The sequence below is a fragment of the Ictidomys tridecemlineatus genome, chromosome 2, assembly GCF_052094955.1.
Source record: "Ictidomys tridecemlineatus isolate mIctTri1 chromosome 2, mIctTri1.hap1, whole genome shotgun sequence".
NCBI lineage: Eukaryota > Metazoa > Chordata > Mammalia > Rodentia > Sciuridae > Ictidomys > Ictidomys tridecemlineatus.
Genome location: NC_135478.1, coordinates 5,403,221 through 5,418,484, shown reverse-complemented (window position 1 = coordinate 5,418,484; position 15,264 = coordinate 5,403,221). Strand labels below are relative to the sequence as shown.

At 54.7% G+C, this 15,264-nt stretch overlaps 2 protein-coding genes across 5 annotated transcripts; both read left to right on the top strand.

Annotated features, from left to right (window-relative positions):
• The first annotated feature begins 745 nt into the window (after nt 1–745).
• Znf414 (zinc finger protein 414) lies at nt 746–4,265 on the top strand. Of its 3 annotated transcripts, XM_005332157.5 has the most exons (8): nt 746–903; nt 1,524–1,821; nt 2,112–2,219; nt 2,331–2,436; nt 2,878–3,218; nt 3,301–3,351; nt 3,821–3,994; nt 4,109–4,265. In XM_005332157.5, the coding sequence occupies exons 1-8, from the start codon at nt 901–903 to the stop codon at nt 4,180–4,182; spliced, it is 1,155 nt and encodes a 384-aa protein (XP_005332214.2). In that variant the 5' UTR covers nt 746–900; the 3' UTR covers nt 4,183–4,265. The 3 variants fall into 3 exon arrangements, with proteins under 3 accessions (XP_005332214.2, XP_021586653.1, XP_077891652.1); XM_021730978.3 differs by having other exon boundaries at nt 3,821–4,265; XM_078035526.1 differs by having other exon boundaries at nt 896–1,035; nt 3,821–4,265.
• Nucleotides 4,265–14,591, top strand: Pram1 (PML-RARA regulated adaptor molecule 1). Of its 2 annotated transcripts, XM_078035481.1 has the most exons (13): nt 4,265–5,963; nt 6,057–6,256; nt 6,700–6,868; nt 8,028–8,141; nt 10,079–11,540; nt 11,639–11,705; nt 11,772–11,860; nt 13,536–13,593; nt 13,698–13,806; nt 13,927–14,089; nt 14,169–14,202; nt 14,281–14,315; nt 14,425–14,591. In XM_078035481.1, exons 4-13 carry the CDS (start codon nt 8,139–8,141, stop codon nt 14,460–14,462), a joined length of 2,058 nt encoding a protein of 685 aa, XP_077891607.1. In that variant the 5' UTR covers nt 4,265–5,963; nt 6,057–6,256; nt 6,700–6,868; nt 8,028–8,138; the 3' UTR covers nt 14,463–14,591. The 2 variants fall into 2 exon arrangements, with proteins under 2 accessions (XP_077891607.1, XP_077891613.1); XM_078035487.1 differs by having other exon boundaries at nt 4,269–5,963; nt 6,057–6,868; nt 11,784–11,860.
• The last annotated feature ends 673 nt before the right edge of the window (nt 14,592–15,264 follow it).

Genomic DNA, 15,264 nt, shown 5'->3' with positions numbered 1-15,264 from the left:
TGCAAAGGGATCCTATTTCTTGATAAACAAGCTTATCCCTCCCCATCACAGGACATTTGTACCAGCTTCCCTGAGTACAGTACTTACTTGACCTTCCATTCACTCCTTCTTGACCATCAGGTGACAACTCAGAAGTCACCACCTCATCATTGTGACAACCTTCTGTTTTATTTGTTTTCTTCTTTGAGCTGAATAGAACCCAAGATCAGTTTCTCCATTTGACTACTTCCCCATTTTAAGGTTTGAGTTCTGGAGCAGGGATTCTTGTCTGTCCCATTCACACCTGGATCCCCAACGCCTAGATGGGTACCTAGCATAAAGAAAGATGGACAAAACCCACTCCACACCAGTGCACACTGGGCTCCGCATCCTTACTCCAGGAACCACACCTCGCCACCCTGAGGTTTCACCCCTTTATTAAGCCTAAAGACCAAAAATCGGCTTCCTTCCTGCACTTGGCTATTACAAAAGGCACTTCAATTATTGAACTAGGTGCACTGAAAAACTTGATTACTGTTGCCAATTTTCTCCAAGAAGGACCAATTAAAAGAAAAACTGTTGTTTATCGCCTTTGGAGGGCTGACGATGGAACAGGCCAAAAGGGCATGAAGTTGCTCATTTTGCAAACGATCAGAGAGCTTCCTCACGCCGGATCTCTGTACTTTGCCCCAGCCTTTGGCTCATAAATCGGCCAGCACTAGTCCACGCGACGGTCTAGAACTCGAACCTCAGGCCCCGCCCACTGGCGGACAGCACCGAGCAGACTCCGCCCTTCTCTCGCGAGAGCTGAGAGGCGGAAAATGGCGCCGACGTGAATGCGAACCCGCATTGCCGAGAAAGTAGCCGCCTCCTGAGTTGGAGCCGCCGGAGCCGCATGAACCAGAGATCGAGCAGTCGAGGATGGTGAGCGCAGCGCCGGGGGAGCGGGCGCGGTACCGCAGCGAGGACTGGCTGGGAGCGATCCCGTCGCATACACACCCTCCGACCGACCCCGCCCTCACATCCGGGCACCCGCTCGCCGCTGGCTGTGGCTAGGCAAGCCCCCTGCCCCTACTTCCGGGCCTGGCCTCGGGTAGGCCACGCCCATCAGGCTCGGGCTCCTCCCGAGCGCCTCGAAGTTCAGCCACACAGCTGTAACCTGGCCAGGATGTCCCCGTCATGCACAGTTCACTTCTGGAAACTCCAGCATCTTCCTAGCCGCGTCCTGTCCAGAGCCCCGACTTCATAGCTTTGCCTCCGCTCATTCCCTCTAATCTGCCATCGACCTCTTAGGGCGCCTCCCACCTGTCGGAGCTGGAGACGTGGAGATGGTTCTCTTAAGTGTAGCTCCCGACAGAGGCTGGAGCTCAGTCCACTCTTGCCTCCTTACCCTCTCTGGCTGATGATGTCCTAGAATGGGGCGAGTGGATGGTTTTGCGGGGTCTGGAATTCAGGAATGTTAAGCCTAGTGGTCCTTTCAGGGTGGGAGGAGCTTCCCTGCTGGCCCAGAGAAACCTGAGTACAGACTAGTTCTCTTCTACCAGGAGGAGGAACCGTCCGTGCCCAGCCCAGACTTGTTAGCCACTGCAGAGCCCAACTCCAGTGCGACCGACCAGGAGGTGGTGTCCCCAGTTATGGCTGAGGCAACCACTTCTTCCTCCATGGAGGAGGAGCCAGACCCTAATGGGACAGCCACACCCCCAGTTTGGGAACGTGGAGGGTTTGGAGGTACACAGCAGGGTGCCTCCCCAGCCCCAGACAGCTGCCAGACAGGCCCTGGACCCAGCCCTGTTTCGGGGACCAATGAGGACCTGCGGCCTCCCAGGCGACGCCCACCACCAGGTGACCTGTGATGGGGCCTACTGGGGGGGGGGGGTGTCACAACACAGGTCCCACATCAGGAAATGGGGAGTGCGGTATATGGCCAAACTAGGGGACATCTACAGGGATTTCTTTCACCATTTACTGAGCACCAAGTGTATGCCGGTCTTTGGCTTCAATGAGGAACCAGATCAATCCAGCCCAGTACCCTTTGGCAGCTCATTCTTGTGGGGAACTTGCATAGTCTGGGGGCCAGCGGCCTGCAGCATTCATGAGGAAGGGATCTGTGACCCTCACTCTGTATCCTGCAGGGAAACAAATACCCTGCTCTAGCCCTGGCTGCTGCCTCAATTTTCCCAGTGTTCGCGACCTGGCACAGCATCTTCGTACCCACTGCCCGCCCACACAGTCCCTAGAAGGTAGGACCAAGGCAGATGGTGGGGAAGCAGGTTAGAGTGGGAAGCAAGCCTTGCCCCCGTGGGCCAGCCTTGGCCACCCCACTCTTCCACTCTGCCCTTTGTCCCTGCCAGGCAAGCTCTTCCTCTGCTCAGCCCTCAGCTGCACCGAGAGCTTCCCCAGCATGCAGGAGCTGGTGGCGCACGGCAAACTGCATTACAAGCCTAATCGCTACTTCAAGTGAGCTCCTGACCAGCCTGCCCTACCTCACCTTATGTGTGGGGTCCAAACCTTTTTCTATGTGGGGAGCGGAGGAGGGAGGGGGGGGAGGGAGGTGGGCATGGTCTCGGGCAAGAAGCGTGACCACCACTCTGTGCCTGGACTTACATGGGTGTAGGTCTGCCCAGCTCCTCTTCACCTCCCAAGTAGAAAACCAGCCTACTGAGTTAAAATTGAGACTTCCTTCTGCGTTGTCCCATAACTAACTCCAAACTGGGAGGGATCCAGAATGGTCACAATCCCCATAGGGGATTGGGGTAAGCTCCTTCTCCACAGGTTGAGTGCCATCCAAGGTTTGGGACCTGGCTCCCTTCCACGTTCGCAGAACAGGTCCCCTGGTAGCAACGGATGGCTTCCTTCTAACTGCCTGAGAGACAGCACAGCCCTGTGCCCGTCCCCCAGGTGTGAGAACTGCCTCCTTCGCTTCCGCACCCACCGTTCGCTCTTCAAGCATCTGCATGTTTGTGCAGAGCATGCTCAGAGCCCAGCCCCACCACCACCCCCTGCCCTGGACAAAGAGCCACCTGCGCCCGAGCGTCCCCCGGAGTCCGACCCTTCTGCGCCGGGCTTGCAATTTCCGCTGCTCGAGCCCTTCACAACCCCACCCTCTGCCTCCACTGGACCCTTTCTACCGTACTTGAACCCCGCGCCTTTTGGCTTAAGTCCTCCACGCCTGCGCCCCTTCCTGGCTGCTGCTCCAGGGCCACCAACTTCCAGCACAGCTGTCTGGAAAAAGAGCCAAGGTGAGTGTAGGGGCGGGCGGGGCCTCCGGAGGAAATGGCTGGGCTTGCCCTAACTCTGAATTTACCTGCCTCTTTCCTGTAGGTGCGGGCGGTAGCCCCCGAAGACCTCAGGGTGGCTCCGATGCGCCCTCAGGTGCGTGCAGGTGACCATCAGGGCCGGGTGGAGGGGCTTTCTTGCGCCCTGCCGGGCCCTGTGGATTCTGGGAGGCAGCAGTGCCCGTCCCTTTCCCAGGTGGCTAAAAGTGTCACCCCTTAAAATATATGATTTTGCCTTTAAAATTACTGGCACCTGCGCCTTAATCTGCGCCGGCGTTCCTGTGTAAAACTCGCGCCCCGTTCACCTGTGAGCGGTCTTCCCGCCCCCGCCCCCAATCCCCTGCGATGGTTCGAGGATGGGAATAAGGGATTCAAGTAAACAAAGTTTAATGCCCTCAGAGATGGGCAAACAAGCCCAGGAGAAACTGATCCTGCCACGCCCGACCCTGGGCTTCGGGAGCTGGGGAAAGGTCCAGCCTTCCCGCGCCCGCCTCCACCACCATTAGAGGACGGGTCCTCAGGGTTGGGGCCCGGGACTGATGGGGGTCCCGCCTGCCTGCCCGCAGGGCATGCGGCCCCGAGCCGCATCGTGTGGGAGCACACGCGCGGCCGCTACTCGTGCATGCAGTGCACCTTCTCCACGGCCTCGCGGCCCGCCATGACACTGCATCTGCAGGATCACCGCACCAGCGGCCCCGCAACCCCTGTGCCTGGGCCGCCACGCCCCGACGCCCCGGCGGGTAAGGCGGAGGAATACGCGAGTGGAGAGGGCGGGGAACCAGAGGCTAAGGGCGAGGAACCAGAGGCTAAGGGCGAGGCCAAGGCTCAGACGCTCCCTCCTCTGCCTCTACCAGACCCGACCCCGCTTGCATCTAAAGTGTCACCGCTGCTGTCAGAGGGGGAACTTCCGGTTTTCTCACCTCTTTGAACCCCGCTGCTTTGGGAATGGGCGGTGGGGTGTGGAGATTTTTGTAATTTTAAGGGGAACAATAAAGAAGGCGCGATGAGCCAGCCTGTGCTGTGTCTGGGTCCCTTGCCCCTCTGATGCGCAGTTACCTGCGCCTAGCATACCTGGGGCTCTCAGACCCCTGGAGGGGCACCTCAGGGTGGCTTCACAGGTGTTGGACCCTTGTTTGCACATTCCCTTTTAATCTCAATAGTGGAATCCAGGTCTCCACCAGAGGTAGGCAGGGCAACCTGTGCCCACCATCCCAGGCCACCACTTCCAGAAACTAGATAGGATGGAATTTTCCAGGCTTTTATGTATTTAAGATGTCCCAGGAGTTGGGAAGACTGAGATACTAGTCCTGAGAGTTCCAGGCAGGCCTGGCTGGATCCCCGGATCTTGAGGCCAGTAAAGAAAGGAGAAGCCTTTGAAGTCAGGAAGCAAAGGAGCTGTGCTAGAGCCTCCAGGGTGGGGCAGGACGGGGGCCCAGGCCTGTTGTCATCCTTGCTGTCCTCAGGACCCTCTGCTGCTTCTGCCCTGCCCCATCTGTTCCCTGCTTCATCAGGAAAACCCATAATAGGGTCACAGTGCTGTCAGCCCCGGGCATTGTTCACAGCTACCCCTGGAGGCTAATTTTACCTCCTGCATCTTATTCCCTTCCTCTCTCCTCTCCAGTCTCTAGCTCTGGCCATAACTCTCCCACTCCTCAGGCAAAGAAGGGACATCTCTATCCATTGCTACCTGGCAAACTGTTCTCCCAGACTCTTCTAGTGATGTCCCTCCCCTGCCCAGTACCCTTCAACAGCTCCCCATAACCCTTCTGAATGAAGATCCTGCTCTCCCAATAACACAAGACCCCATCTTGAACCTCCCTTCCCAGGCCCACACTCAGTTAACTATTTCCTCATCCTCTGCAATCAGACATCCTAAGAGGAAGAACCCAAGGACCTCCTCCACCACACCCCATCTTGTCCCACACTTCTTATCTCCCTCCCACTTACCCCTGAATCCACCTGGACATTGTCCTCTATCACCCCTTCATCCTGGCATCTGCAGCCATGACATCATTCATTCACTGGGTGGGGTTTCCCAGGCCCTGCCCTTCCCAGTCTGCCATCTACTTCCCATCACTACCCATCTACTTGATGGGAAGTGATCCCCCAGTCACCATTCTCACCTTTATCCTCAATGGAACCCTTGTCCCCCAGTGCATCCACCTCAAGCTGAGTGGAAGCCTTGGGGCAGCTACTCAAAATACCTGCTCTAGCAGCTCTGCTACTGTGTCACATTAGAGTGGGACAGTCCAGGCCCACAAGCCTTTCAGCTTCTGCAAGGGGCAGGTGGGAGATCTAGGCACCCTTAATGACCAAGCCCCCTGGACCCAGGTGCTTGTCTGCCTGCTGCTAGGTAGCACACACTGAATACTGTGCCAGCAGCTCAAGGGCCCTGCCAAGATGGTGTTATATGTGGGTCCCAAATGGCCACCAGGGGGCACTGGAGCTCCAAGGTCCCCTGAGCTTCCCCTTTCTCAACCAGAAGCCTTGGAACCACAACTGTATGACCTGGGGCAGGGGGACTCAATTCCCTGAACCTCACTTTCCTAGTACTTGAAATAGGTGTCATGATGCTTGTGCTTTTGAGACGCATACTAAAAGGGGGCCGAGGTGGAGAAGAGGCTTGGGAAATGTCTGCTGAATCATTCACATCCCTCTGGCTACCAGTTCCATGGTTGCCTGAGATCCTGTCAAGAACTGGGAAGGAAGGTGAGCCTTGGTCAAGGAACCCTGTGGTACAGATGGAGAAGGACTGGGGGCCCAGAGAATTAATGATGGCAAGCTCATTCTGGATCCTGACAGACACCTGGCTGCACAGCTGCATAGCAGTGCCAGCTTGGCCAGAGACGACAGGCTCACCCTGAACAGGCTGAGCCGCTCCAGGAAGCTTAACTGCACTGAGACCAGCCAGATGCCAGTCCACTGCCAGGCAGCTGTCTGACAACAGCTCTGTCACCTGCAGATACTGACCTGGTTATCCTCAGCTGAGGCTGAGAGAAAAGGTGAGGTCTCCTGGGGGCAGGTGGCACGTGTCAGTGGTGCCGAATGTCCCTATTCTGTCCCTCTCCTTCCCCACACAGTTCTACAGCTGCACTCCAAAGAAACCCCACTCTTCCAGGTCAACCCTAGCCCACCCTCACTTCAGGTTTCTGGTTCTGTACTGCAGCTGAAGCATGGCTAAGGCCTTAAAGACCTAGGCCAGGAGCCAAACACACAAAGGGAAGTGGGGTCATGCCCTCTGGTGGCCAGTGGTGGAAGCCTGCACACCTCACCTACTCACACCCCAGTAAACTGTGTGGGGGGTTACCCAGACACAATTTCAAGTTCCTTGCTCAAGATGACCAATCCCAAGCCCAGGGAATCCCCAGCTATCATTCATTCCTTGATCGTGCACCTACCGTATGCTCTTGGTCAATACTCACTTGTTCATTGGTTCTTTTACCAGTCTTCCCCCACACTCACCTGTCCTGGAGACCCAGAAAGGAACCACATCTGGTCATCCTTGCCCTGCTAAGAGGAGTCCTACTTTAAATGAGGGCCCATGTCTGGAAACCGTAACCCAGGATGAGGATGCACTGGCACAGAGGCCTTCGAATCCTGCCCATGTGTTCAAGGCAAGAGGAGTCTCCCTCTCAGACTCTGTAGGGTCTCTCTAGTTTAAATAAGCACAGGAAAATTCACCCAGTATGCACCAGCAGCCTGGGCACCACATGGGATCTGGCCCATCACCTGGGTCAGAACCTGCACTTTGAGTGACCAGTTCAATTTAGCCATGCATTTGAATCATCTTCCAGAGTCTGAAATAAAAACCCTTGCTCGGGCCTCATCTCAGACCAAGTAAGTTAGAATCTCTGGGAGACTGTAAACTGCTCAGGCAATTCCAACATGTGGCCAAACTGAGAATCAGGGCTCTGCACTCTTCTGGTGGGTGTTTTTTCCCTATCTACTGAGACCAGGTCACAGATTCCTAATGGACTGAGCTCTGTGGACGAGGCTTGCCCTATTCTGGGAAGGCCTCTACACCCTATGTGCCTTCATCCCCTCTTTTCAGGACTCCAAGGGGCCACACTGTTTTTATTGTGTCCAGTCTTAAGGTTCCTACTCTTTCCACTACCTTCAGTCACAGGGAATCTGGTGTGTCTTCACACCCCCTTCCTCCTTGGGGGCAAGATCTTTGACACCACTTACCCGTCCACCCCCAAATTTCCATCCTACTTGAGTTCTCTGCCCTGGATATCTGCCCTAGCTTGTGGTACATCTGTCACCTGAAAAGGGAAGTCCTGCTGAGAGTGGCGGAAGAAGTGTGGAAATGAGGAAGGCTGTTGAGGCAATAAGGGCAGGCAAATGTGGGCTCACCACCCCACTGCCCCCATGTCCTGGATCTCCCCACCTCCCTGGTGGCCTCCTAAGTCCCACAGCCAACTGTACCCCTCCATACCAAGATGTCCCCCTCCTGTGGCTCTCCAGTCCTAGCTGAATTTTGTCTTGGCCTGCCTCTTTGCAGGTAGGTCACCAAGGCCTGGAACTCAAGTCTTGAGATCAGGACACAAAAGTGGTTATGAGTTAAGAGGGACAGAGGAGAATCAAGAAACTATGACAACTATTGACTGGGTTGGGGATATGCTGATGCCCAATGCATTAATTGCAAGGACACCAGCAGGCAAGACAGGAACTACCTCAAGGGAAGACAGAAGTGTCCTCAAAGGATCTGGGGACAGACCAGAGCTGTCTCCGCCTATTTTCCTTCCTCCTCTGTCTTCCCCACCCTCACAGCAGCCCCCACCTTGTGTGCTGGCCTGTAGAGCAGAAGCCACAGATACTTCCTGAAGGCAACAACCTCAGCTCAGAGCCCACCACCCTGTAGCTCATCATCAGCCTGCAACCATGGTGAGTCCCCAAGCCCCAGGACAGGCCCATACTGGCCTGGAAGCAACAATCATATCAGGTAGAAATTGGAGTGGCAGAATGGGGCTGGGAAATGGGAATGTCCCACACCAAACCCCTAAGGTAGGAAGCAGTCAGGGCATAGCTCTAGGACACGGTTCAGGCTCCTGGGGCCCAGGCTTAAGTTGTAACTGCAGCGGGGATGAGTGGGACTGCCTGGGAAGACTCCCCTTTCCCTAGATCAACATGATCAGCAAGCAGGGAACATGAAGCCAGGATGAAGAGAAGCTTCCTATGGGGTGACCTAAGTGGGTCACAAACTCTGGCCCCTGCCATTACCCAGTCACTCACGTTGTGACCTGCTGCTGCTGATTTATTCAGCCTTGGGTTCACCTGGGAATCTCTGCCTCAACCCATCCAGGTTGGGAGTTTCAAAAGAGGAATTTCAGGGCCCAGGCAGGAATCATCATCTTTGCATGGGGAACTCCCGAGTCCCTGGACCTCTGAATGAGGAAAAAAGGCTCATGGAGCGGCAGGGGCCACATGCTTCTGCCCTTTCCTCCCCCAATCTCCTTGACCCCAAGTGAAGACAGGTTTGAGGGCCCAAGGCGGTGTCCCCTCAGAGGAGGCCTGGCCTTCTTGTCCATCTGTGGAAGTTGTCTGTGACCCATGGTTCAGGGTCAGCTTCAAGGACACCTGGAGACCACGTGGTACATGTGCCTAACGGGTACCTGTGGGTGGGAGCCTACCTGCTCGTCCTCATGGAGGCTGTCAACTCTGAGCCTCCTTCCCAGGCAGTCCAGGTGTCAAGAGAGTGTGAGCTAAATACCTACATATGCCTCCAGATCTATGATGGTCAGACTGAGTATATGTCTGTCTTTGTGGCTCTGTATAGTCTTTATGTCTGCAAATATTTACTGAACACTTACTATGTGCCAGGCACTGGGAGGTCAGCAATGAATAGGCCATAGGGGCTAGGGGAATTCAGTGTGTGTGAGCGCTTGCCCAGCATGTACGAGACCCTGGGTTCAATCCCCAACACCAAAACCAAACAACAACAAAACAACAACAACAAAAGCAACCACCCAGTCAAGAAATATTTTTTAAAACCAATGCAGTAGAATTAGTATGTGGTGGCAGATATGAACAGCCACACAGGCTGGGGATAATGGGGAGCACTAAAAGGGAGTCCTCCATAATTTAAAGAGATATTGGGTCAAGACTTGGAGAAGAGAAAGGAAACCCCAACATGATGGAGAGACATGTCCCAAATGAGGGGCAGGGCAGAGCTCCCAAGGTAGAAGGGAGAGGGAAGAGGCTGGGTCGTTCAGGGCCTTCAGGAGACCATTTACTTTTCCTGAGATGATGAGTTATCATTGGGCAGTTTTTTGGCAGATTTCCTCCAGCTGCTATGGGGGAACTGAGTTAGGCTGGGGGCTACCGGCAGCAGACCAGGGAGGAGCCTGTTATAATAGTCTGGGAAGTTGATGGGAAGGTTCCTCCCACTAGGGTTTCAGTGATGGAGGCAGTGAGAAGTGGCTGGAATCCGGATGTGTTTTGAAATGAGAACAGAAAGGCCTGGGAGGACACGGGGAGGGGAGGTGGAGGGAGGGGGTCAAGGATGCTGACTGGGAGGCTGTTGGGGCCACTAGATGGGGAAGAGGCATCAGTAGCAGCTCCAGTCCTGCCGAGATTAGACATCTAAGTGGTCAAGTCAGGAGGGTGTGGTTTTCAGGGACTGGGGTCAAGGGCTAGTTCTTGGCCAAGAAAAGAAGTGGCCCAAGGGCTGGAGTCAAGAACAGGGAGAGGCAAAACAGGAGAGGGAAGGGGATGGTGATGATGGGTTTGTCTGTGACTGACCATGTCCATGGGTACTCAGGTCTGTCTCTCCATTATGCTCTGTGTGTAAAAGCCCCTGCCTGACATTCCATGTCCCCTAGGGGAGCCATAAGGATTTTCGGAGCCTCCAAGCCAAATTCCAGGCCTCTCTACCAGAGCCTAATGAACTTCCTAAAAAGCCCCCAAAGCCAGAGTTCAACAAACTGCTGAATAAGTTTCCACAACCTGAGCTAAGTGAGCAGCCCCCAAAGCCCTTGCAGCCTGATGTCAGTGAAGCCCCTCAGAAGATCAGTACAGCGTCCTTGAGGCCTCCGCAGCCCCAATTTGCTGATCTTCCCAAGAAGCCCTTGAAGCCTGAGTTTACTCATCTCCCCAAGAAGCCCCAGCAAACTGAGTTTACTGATCTCCCCAATAAGGCCTCCAAACCTGAATTCACTGATCTCCCCAAGAAGTTCCCACAACTTGAGTCCACTCCATTTCTCAGGAAGCCCCTACAGCCCGAGGTCAGTGAGGCTCCTCAGAAGGTCTGGCAGTCAGAGCCCAGCACACTTGTCCAGAAGCCCCCACAACCAGAGCTCAGCGACCCCGCCAAGTCCCCTGCAGAACCCAAACTCAGCACATTCCCCAAGAAGCCCCCACAGCCTGAGTTCAAATTCAGTGTGCACCCCAGGAAGCCCCAACAGCCTCAGACTGGTAGCTTCCCAAGGAAGTCCCTTCCACAACAGCCTGAATTCTCTGAAGTCCCTCAGTCGCTTCCCTCAAAGTCTGGGCCCAGTGAGCCCCAACTCCTTTCCCCAAAGCCTGACCTCAATACCTCACCAAAGAAGGCCCCACAGCCTCAGACTAGTGACCTCCATAAATTCTTGACACAGCCTGAGCTTAGAGAGGTCCTTCAAAAGACCCCCCTGGAGAAGTCTGAGCTCAGTAAACCCCATCCCCACTACCTGCAGCCAGGCCTCAGTGCATTTCCCAAGAAGCCCCCACAGCTTCAGCCAAGTGACCTCCCCAAGAAGGTCCTGCAGCCTGAATTCAGTGACCTTACCAGGACTTCCTCAGAACCTGAAGTATTTGTGCTTCCCAAGAAGCCAAGGCAGCTTGAGTTCAAAGCACTTTCCAAGATGACACCAAAGACAGAGCTCGGCAGTCTCCCCAGGACCTCCTCAGAACCAGAGTTCAGCTCATTGCCCAGGAAGTTTCAGCAGCCTGAGCGCCAAGGGCCACCTCGCAAGTTCTCCCAGCCTGAGCCCAATGATCTGCCCAAGAAGCACCTACAGCCTAAATTCTTCAGGGATCTTTCCAGAAAGCCCCCACTCCTGGGCTCAGTTTCTGAGAGCTCACTGCCCTCTGCCACCTTGGGCTCCAGCCCCCAGTACCCACTCGGCCCTAGATTTGGAGCCACTGGGGCAACCCGCTGGAGGTCAGAAGACTTCAAAGCTCACAACCCACCCCAGCGGAGGCCACTGCCCCCAGCCAGCATCCTGGGACCACCTCCAGCCAAACCCCCACTGCCCCCAGTCCCCATGGATATTCAGAGCTTTCGGAGATCCTCAGCAGCATCCACAGGTGAGTCAAGATGGGCTGCACAAATAGAAATGAGGGGGCTAAGGCTCCTGGGCAGTGCCATCTCCCTCTCATGCTCTCCCCCCACCCCCACTCCACAGCTCTGCGGAGGACTCGCTCATCCGCTGGGACCCACTTCCTGGCCCAACAACCTAAAGACTTCCCATGGTGAGTGAAGGGAGGAAAGGGGGAGGCCAGGCACCCTTTATGGGCTGAAGGAGACCCTTATTTCAGGTATCCCTGCAGGGACCCGGACGAGACTTATGAGCTATATGACAACGTAGAGCCCACGGAGGACTCAGGCCCCAGCCCCAGAGGCAGAGGTTTGTTGGTGGTCTGCTCAGGGTCCTGTAAAGGCACTGGTTGCAAGGGCATCTTCTGCCATGTTCCTGGTATAAGGAACCAAAAGCACGGGACCCCAGAGGCTCACGGTTGAGAAAAGGTAGGCAGCAGTGTAGCCCAGGGTGATAGCAGAAGGCATGTACAACAATGGAAGAATCCAGAGATCAAAGATGCAAATGGGACTTAACAAGTGTGAGTGAGCCGAACACATGGTTGGGTCCCAAGTATAAAGTAAGCCTAGTCTTCAGGTACACAGTGGAACCAACCCAGGGTTAGGGACAAGTTGCTATGTTCCACATTAGACATGTGTCTGAGGTACCAAGGGATGCCCGAGCCTAAACTCGGGAGAGAGACAGGGGTAGAGACAGGTATAGCAGTGGTGGGAAGAGAGGCCACTCTGCTCTAGATTCTAAAAGACCCTTCCTTCCTGCTCCTGGAGGGCAGGGTCAACCCTAGTAGGCCTATGCCTCCAGGCTGCAGGAGTTTTGAGAGTTTGGCTGAGAATGAAGTGGCAGCAGCCCTGACCAGACTCTCTTCCCATAGCCTAATCTAAGAACAGCCCCCAAAACCAGCAAGGACCTTCCCTGGCAACAGTAAGGGCTTCCATGCAAGCACTCTGCTGAACCTGCAGCCCATACTCCCATCCCGCACCAAGAAAGTATCACCTCCCCCACCCCCTGCCATTTCACTGAAGTTGCAGTTTGAGGATCTGAAAGTTGCTCAAGCCACAGCCAATGTGGGAGCTTCAGTCAGACCCTCCTGCTCCACTCCACCATCTCTCAGGGAGGCGTTCTACAGAGAATCTGGCCTTTAGGGTGCTCCTGCTCTGCCCCCCAGCCAGAGGTTCTGGTTCAAAACGTAGCTGGCTGCCTCCTGAGTCCCTGATGCCTGCTCCTTCGTGGGCCCCCTTCTGCTTCTCCTGAGTGACCCCCAAGACCTGCTTTCAACACCTCCTTAGCACACAGCTTCCTGGCAAGGCCCCTTCTATTTCCGCTCCTGGGAGGATCTGTGGCTGCTGGGTTGAAGCCTGGCTGACACTGTGGTCTTGGCAAGGAGGTCAAGCTGAGTGCAAGTAGGGTGGGTGGGTACAATGCTGATGCCACTCAGAAGGCTGCGGGGGAGGGTGCAGACGGGCACTGCTGACCTGAAACACCCAATGACACAACAGGTCATTCAGAGAGGACAAGCTGTGGCCCCAGGTTCAGGCCTTTCACTCACCTGAGCTTCTGGAAGATCCTGCCATAAGATGTACCCTTGACCAGCAGGGCTTGTACCCCAAAGCCTGGTAAACCACTGCTGCCAAGTGGCATAAGTCAGACCTCACTCTGGGGTGACTCCTCCATGCCGTCTCCTTATCAGCCAGGCCAGGATAAGGAACTCACCTGGGTATCCCCTTCTCAGAGGTGGTATTTGCTTGCCTCTAGGAATGCTTGCCTTTGTTTACTTTTTGACCCAAATCTCATTACAATTCCCAACCTGTTCTAGGCAGCAAAAACAAAGTCACCTTAGAAGTCTATAATAAATCCCTCCTTTAACCACTTATGATCTGATGACCCTAGACAGAACCAACACACAGTAGTCTCACTCAAGATGGAGCCACTGGAGTAGGCTGAGCTGGGGGTCTGTGATTTGACTTGGTGTTTTGACTGCCCCCAGATGAAGTGCTATGTGCTCAGCAAGCCACCAGGAGGCACTCACAGGACCCAGAGCTCAGGTACTCCAGGGCAAAGGGGTGGGATAAAGGTGAGGTTGAATTAACAGAAGCATGAAAGTAGAACCCATCTTGCTCATGAGCACCTCAATTCTTGGGGGAATGAGGAAGGAGAAGGCCCCACAGACACAGCAGTTGCCACCTACGGATCCAAAGCTGCTAAAGCAGATCAGGAAAGCAGAGAAAGCTGAGAGGGAGTTCCGGAAGAAGTTCAAGGTAGGGACACAAGAGTCTGGGAGGGCTGGGACCAGATCCCCGGAGTCCCATCCTCAGAAACAAGACGGAGTGTATGTGGGGTGACCGCATGAGCAAAAGCTCTAATATCTTGTCCCCAAGTTTGAAGGGGAGATTGTGGTTCACACAAGGATGATGATTGACCCCAATGCCAAGACCCGTCGTGGAGGTGGCAAACACCTGGGAATCCGGCGTGGAGAAATTCTGGAGGTGATCGAGTTCACCAGCAAGGAGGAGATGCTGTGTCGGGACCCCAAGGGCAAGTGTAAGTGAACCTAGCCCCAAAACCCTGGGGAGGGAGGACACCTCAGACTGAGAACCCACCATGTCTACTTTCTTCACAGATGGCTATGTGCCCAGAACAGCTCTTCTGCCACTGTGAGTGCTGACTCTGCTGGGGTCTGGGAGAGGGTGGGGGGCCAGGGTCTCCCAGCTGACATTTGTGCTCTCTACCAGGGAAACAGAGGTGTATGATGACGTCAGCTTCTGGGGTATGTAGATGCTGCAGGACGGGTTAGAAGGGACCAGACTGACACCTGGTGGACCACTTTTTTAATGCCTCTATGGAGAGGGGTCACTGGAAATCACCCCTCCTTGCAGACCCTTTGGAGAGTCAACCATTTCCCCAAGGACAGTAGGGCCCTCAGGTGGGGCCCAGAACAGCCTGCCAGCCCAGCTACCCACTAACCCAGGATCCTGGATTCCAGTTTGACAGACAGAGCTGCCCAGGTGCATGTGTGACCACATAAAGCCTCTCTAAAAAAAGCTTCCCTGCTTCTTGTATTTTCTTTTCCATCCTGACTGCTGGCACACACAAGGAAACGTGTGTGTGTGTGTGTCTCCCCCTTCTTCTCTCTGTGGGAGGTCTCATCACCAAATCCTGATCTCACTCCTCAGCTGCTTGCCACAGGAATGGGGAGGGAGCTGGGAAGCAAGGTGCACACTGCACTTAATGCCACTCCACACCCCAAAAGGGCAAGTAGCAGATGGAGTCCCTCATGTGCTGCAAATACCTGTTTTACTAAGTGGGTCTATGAAAGCACTTCACTGACAGGGGCTCCCAACCTGAAAGACTTTGGAGGGAGCATCCGTTCTTGGAAACTGGCATATTCTCCTCCCTGTCGGTTTTATTAAAGTCAAACTGGAAATGAGCCTGACACCATCTCTGTCTCACAGGATAGGCACAAGAAGAGACAGGACAGCTTTCAGAATTGCTCTTATTATCAGCAGCAGTGAACAAAAGATCCCTCAAAATTCAGTTTCCACAGAAGAGTTTTTCTGTGGAAAACAACTGGCCAGGGCCTTTCCCACCCAAGGAACAGATGAGCAATAGCAAAGGTGAGATTCCTGGTGATCATGGGTCAAAGGAAAGAAGGAAGCATAAGTGGCTCCAGGCCACCAAATTTCAGATGGTTGTCCCCACAACACACACGCAAAAGC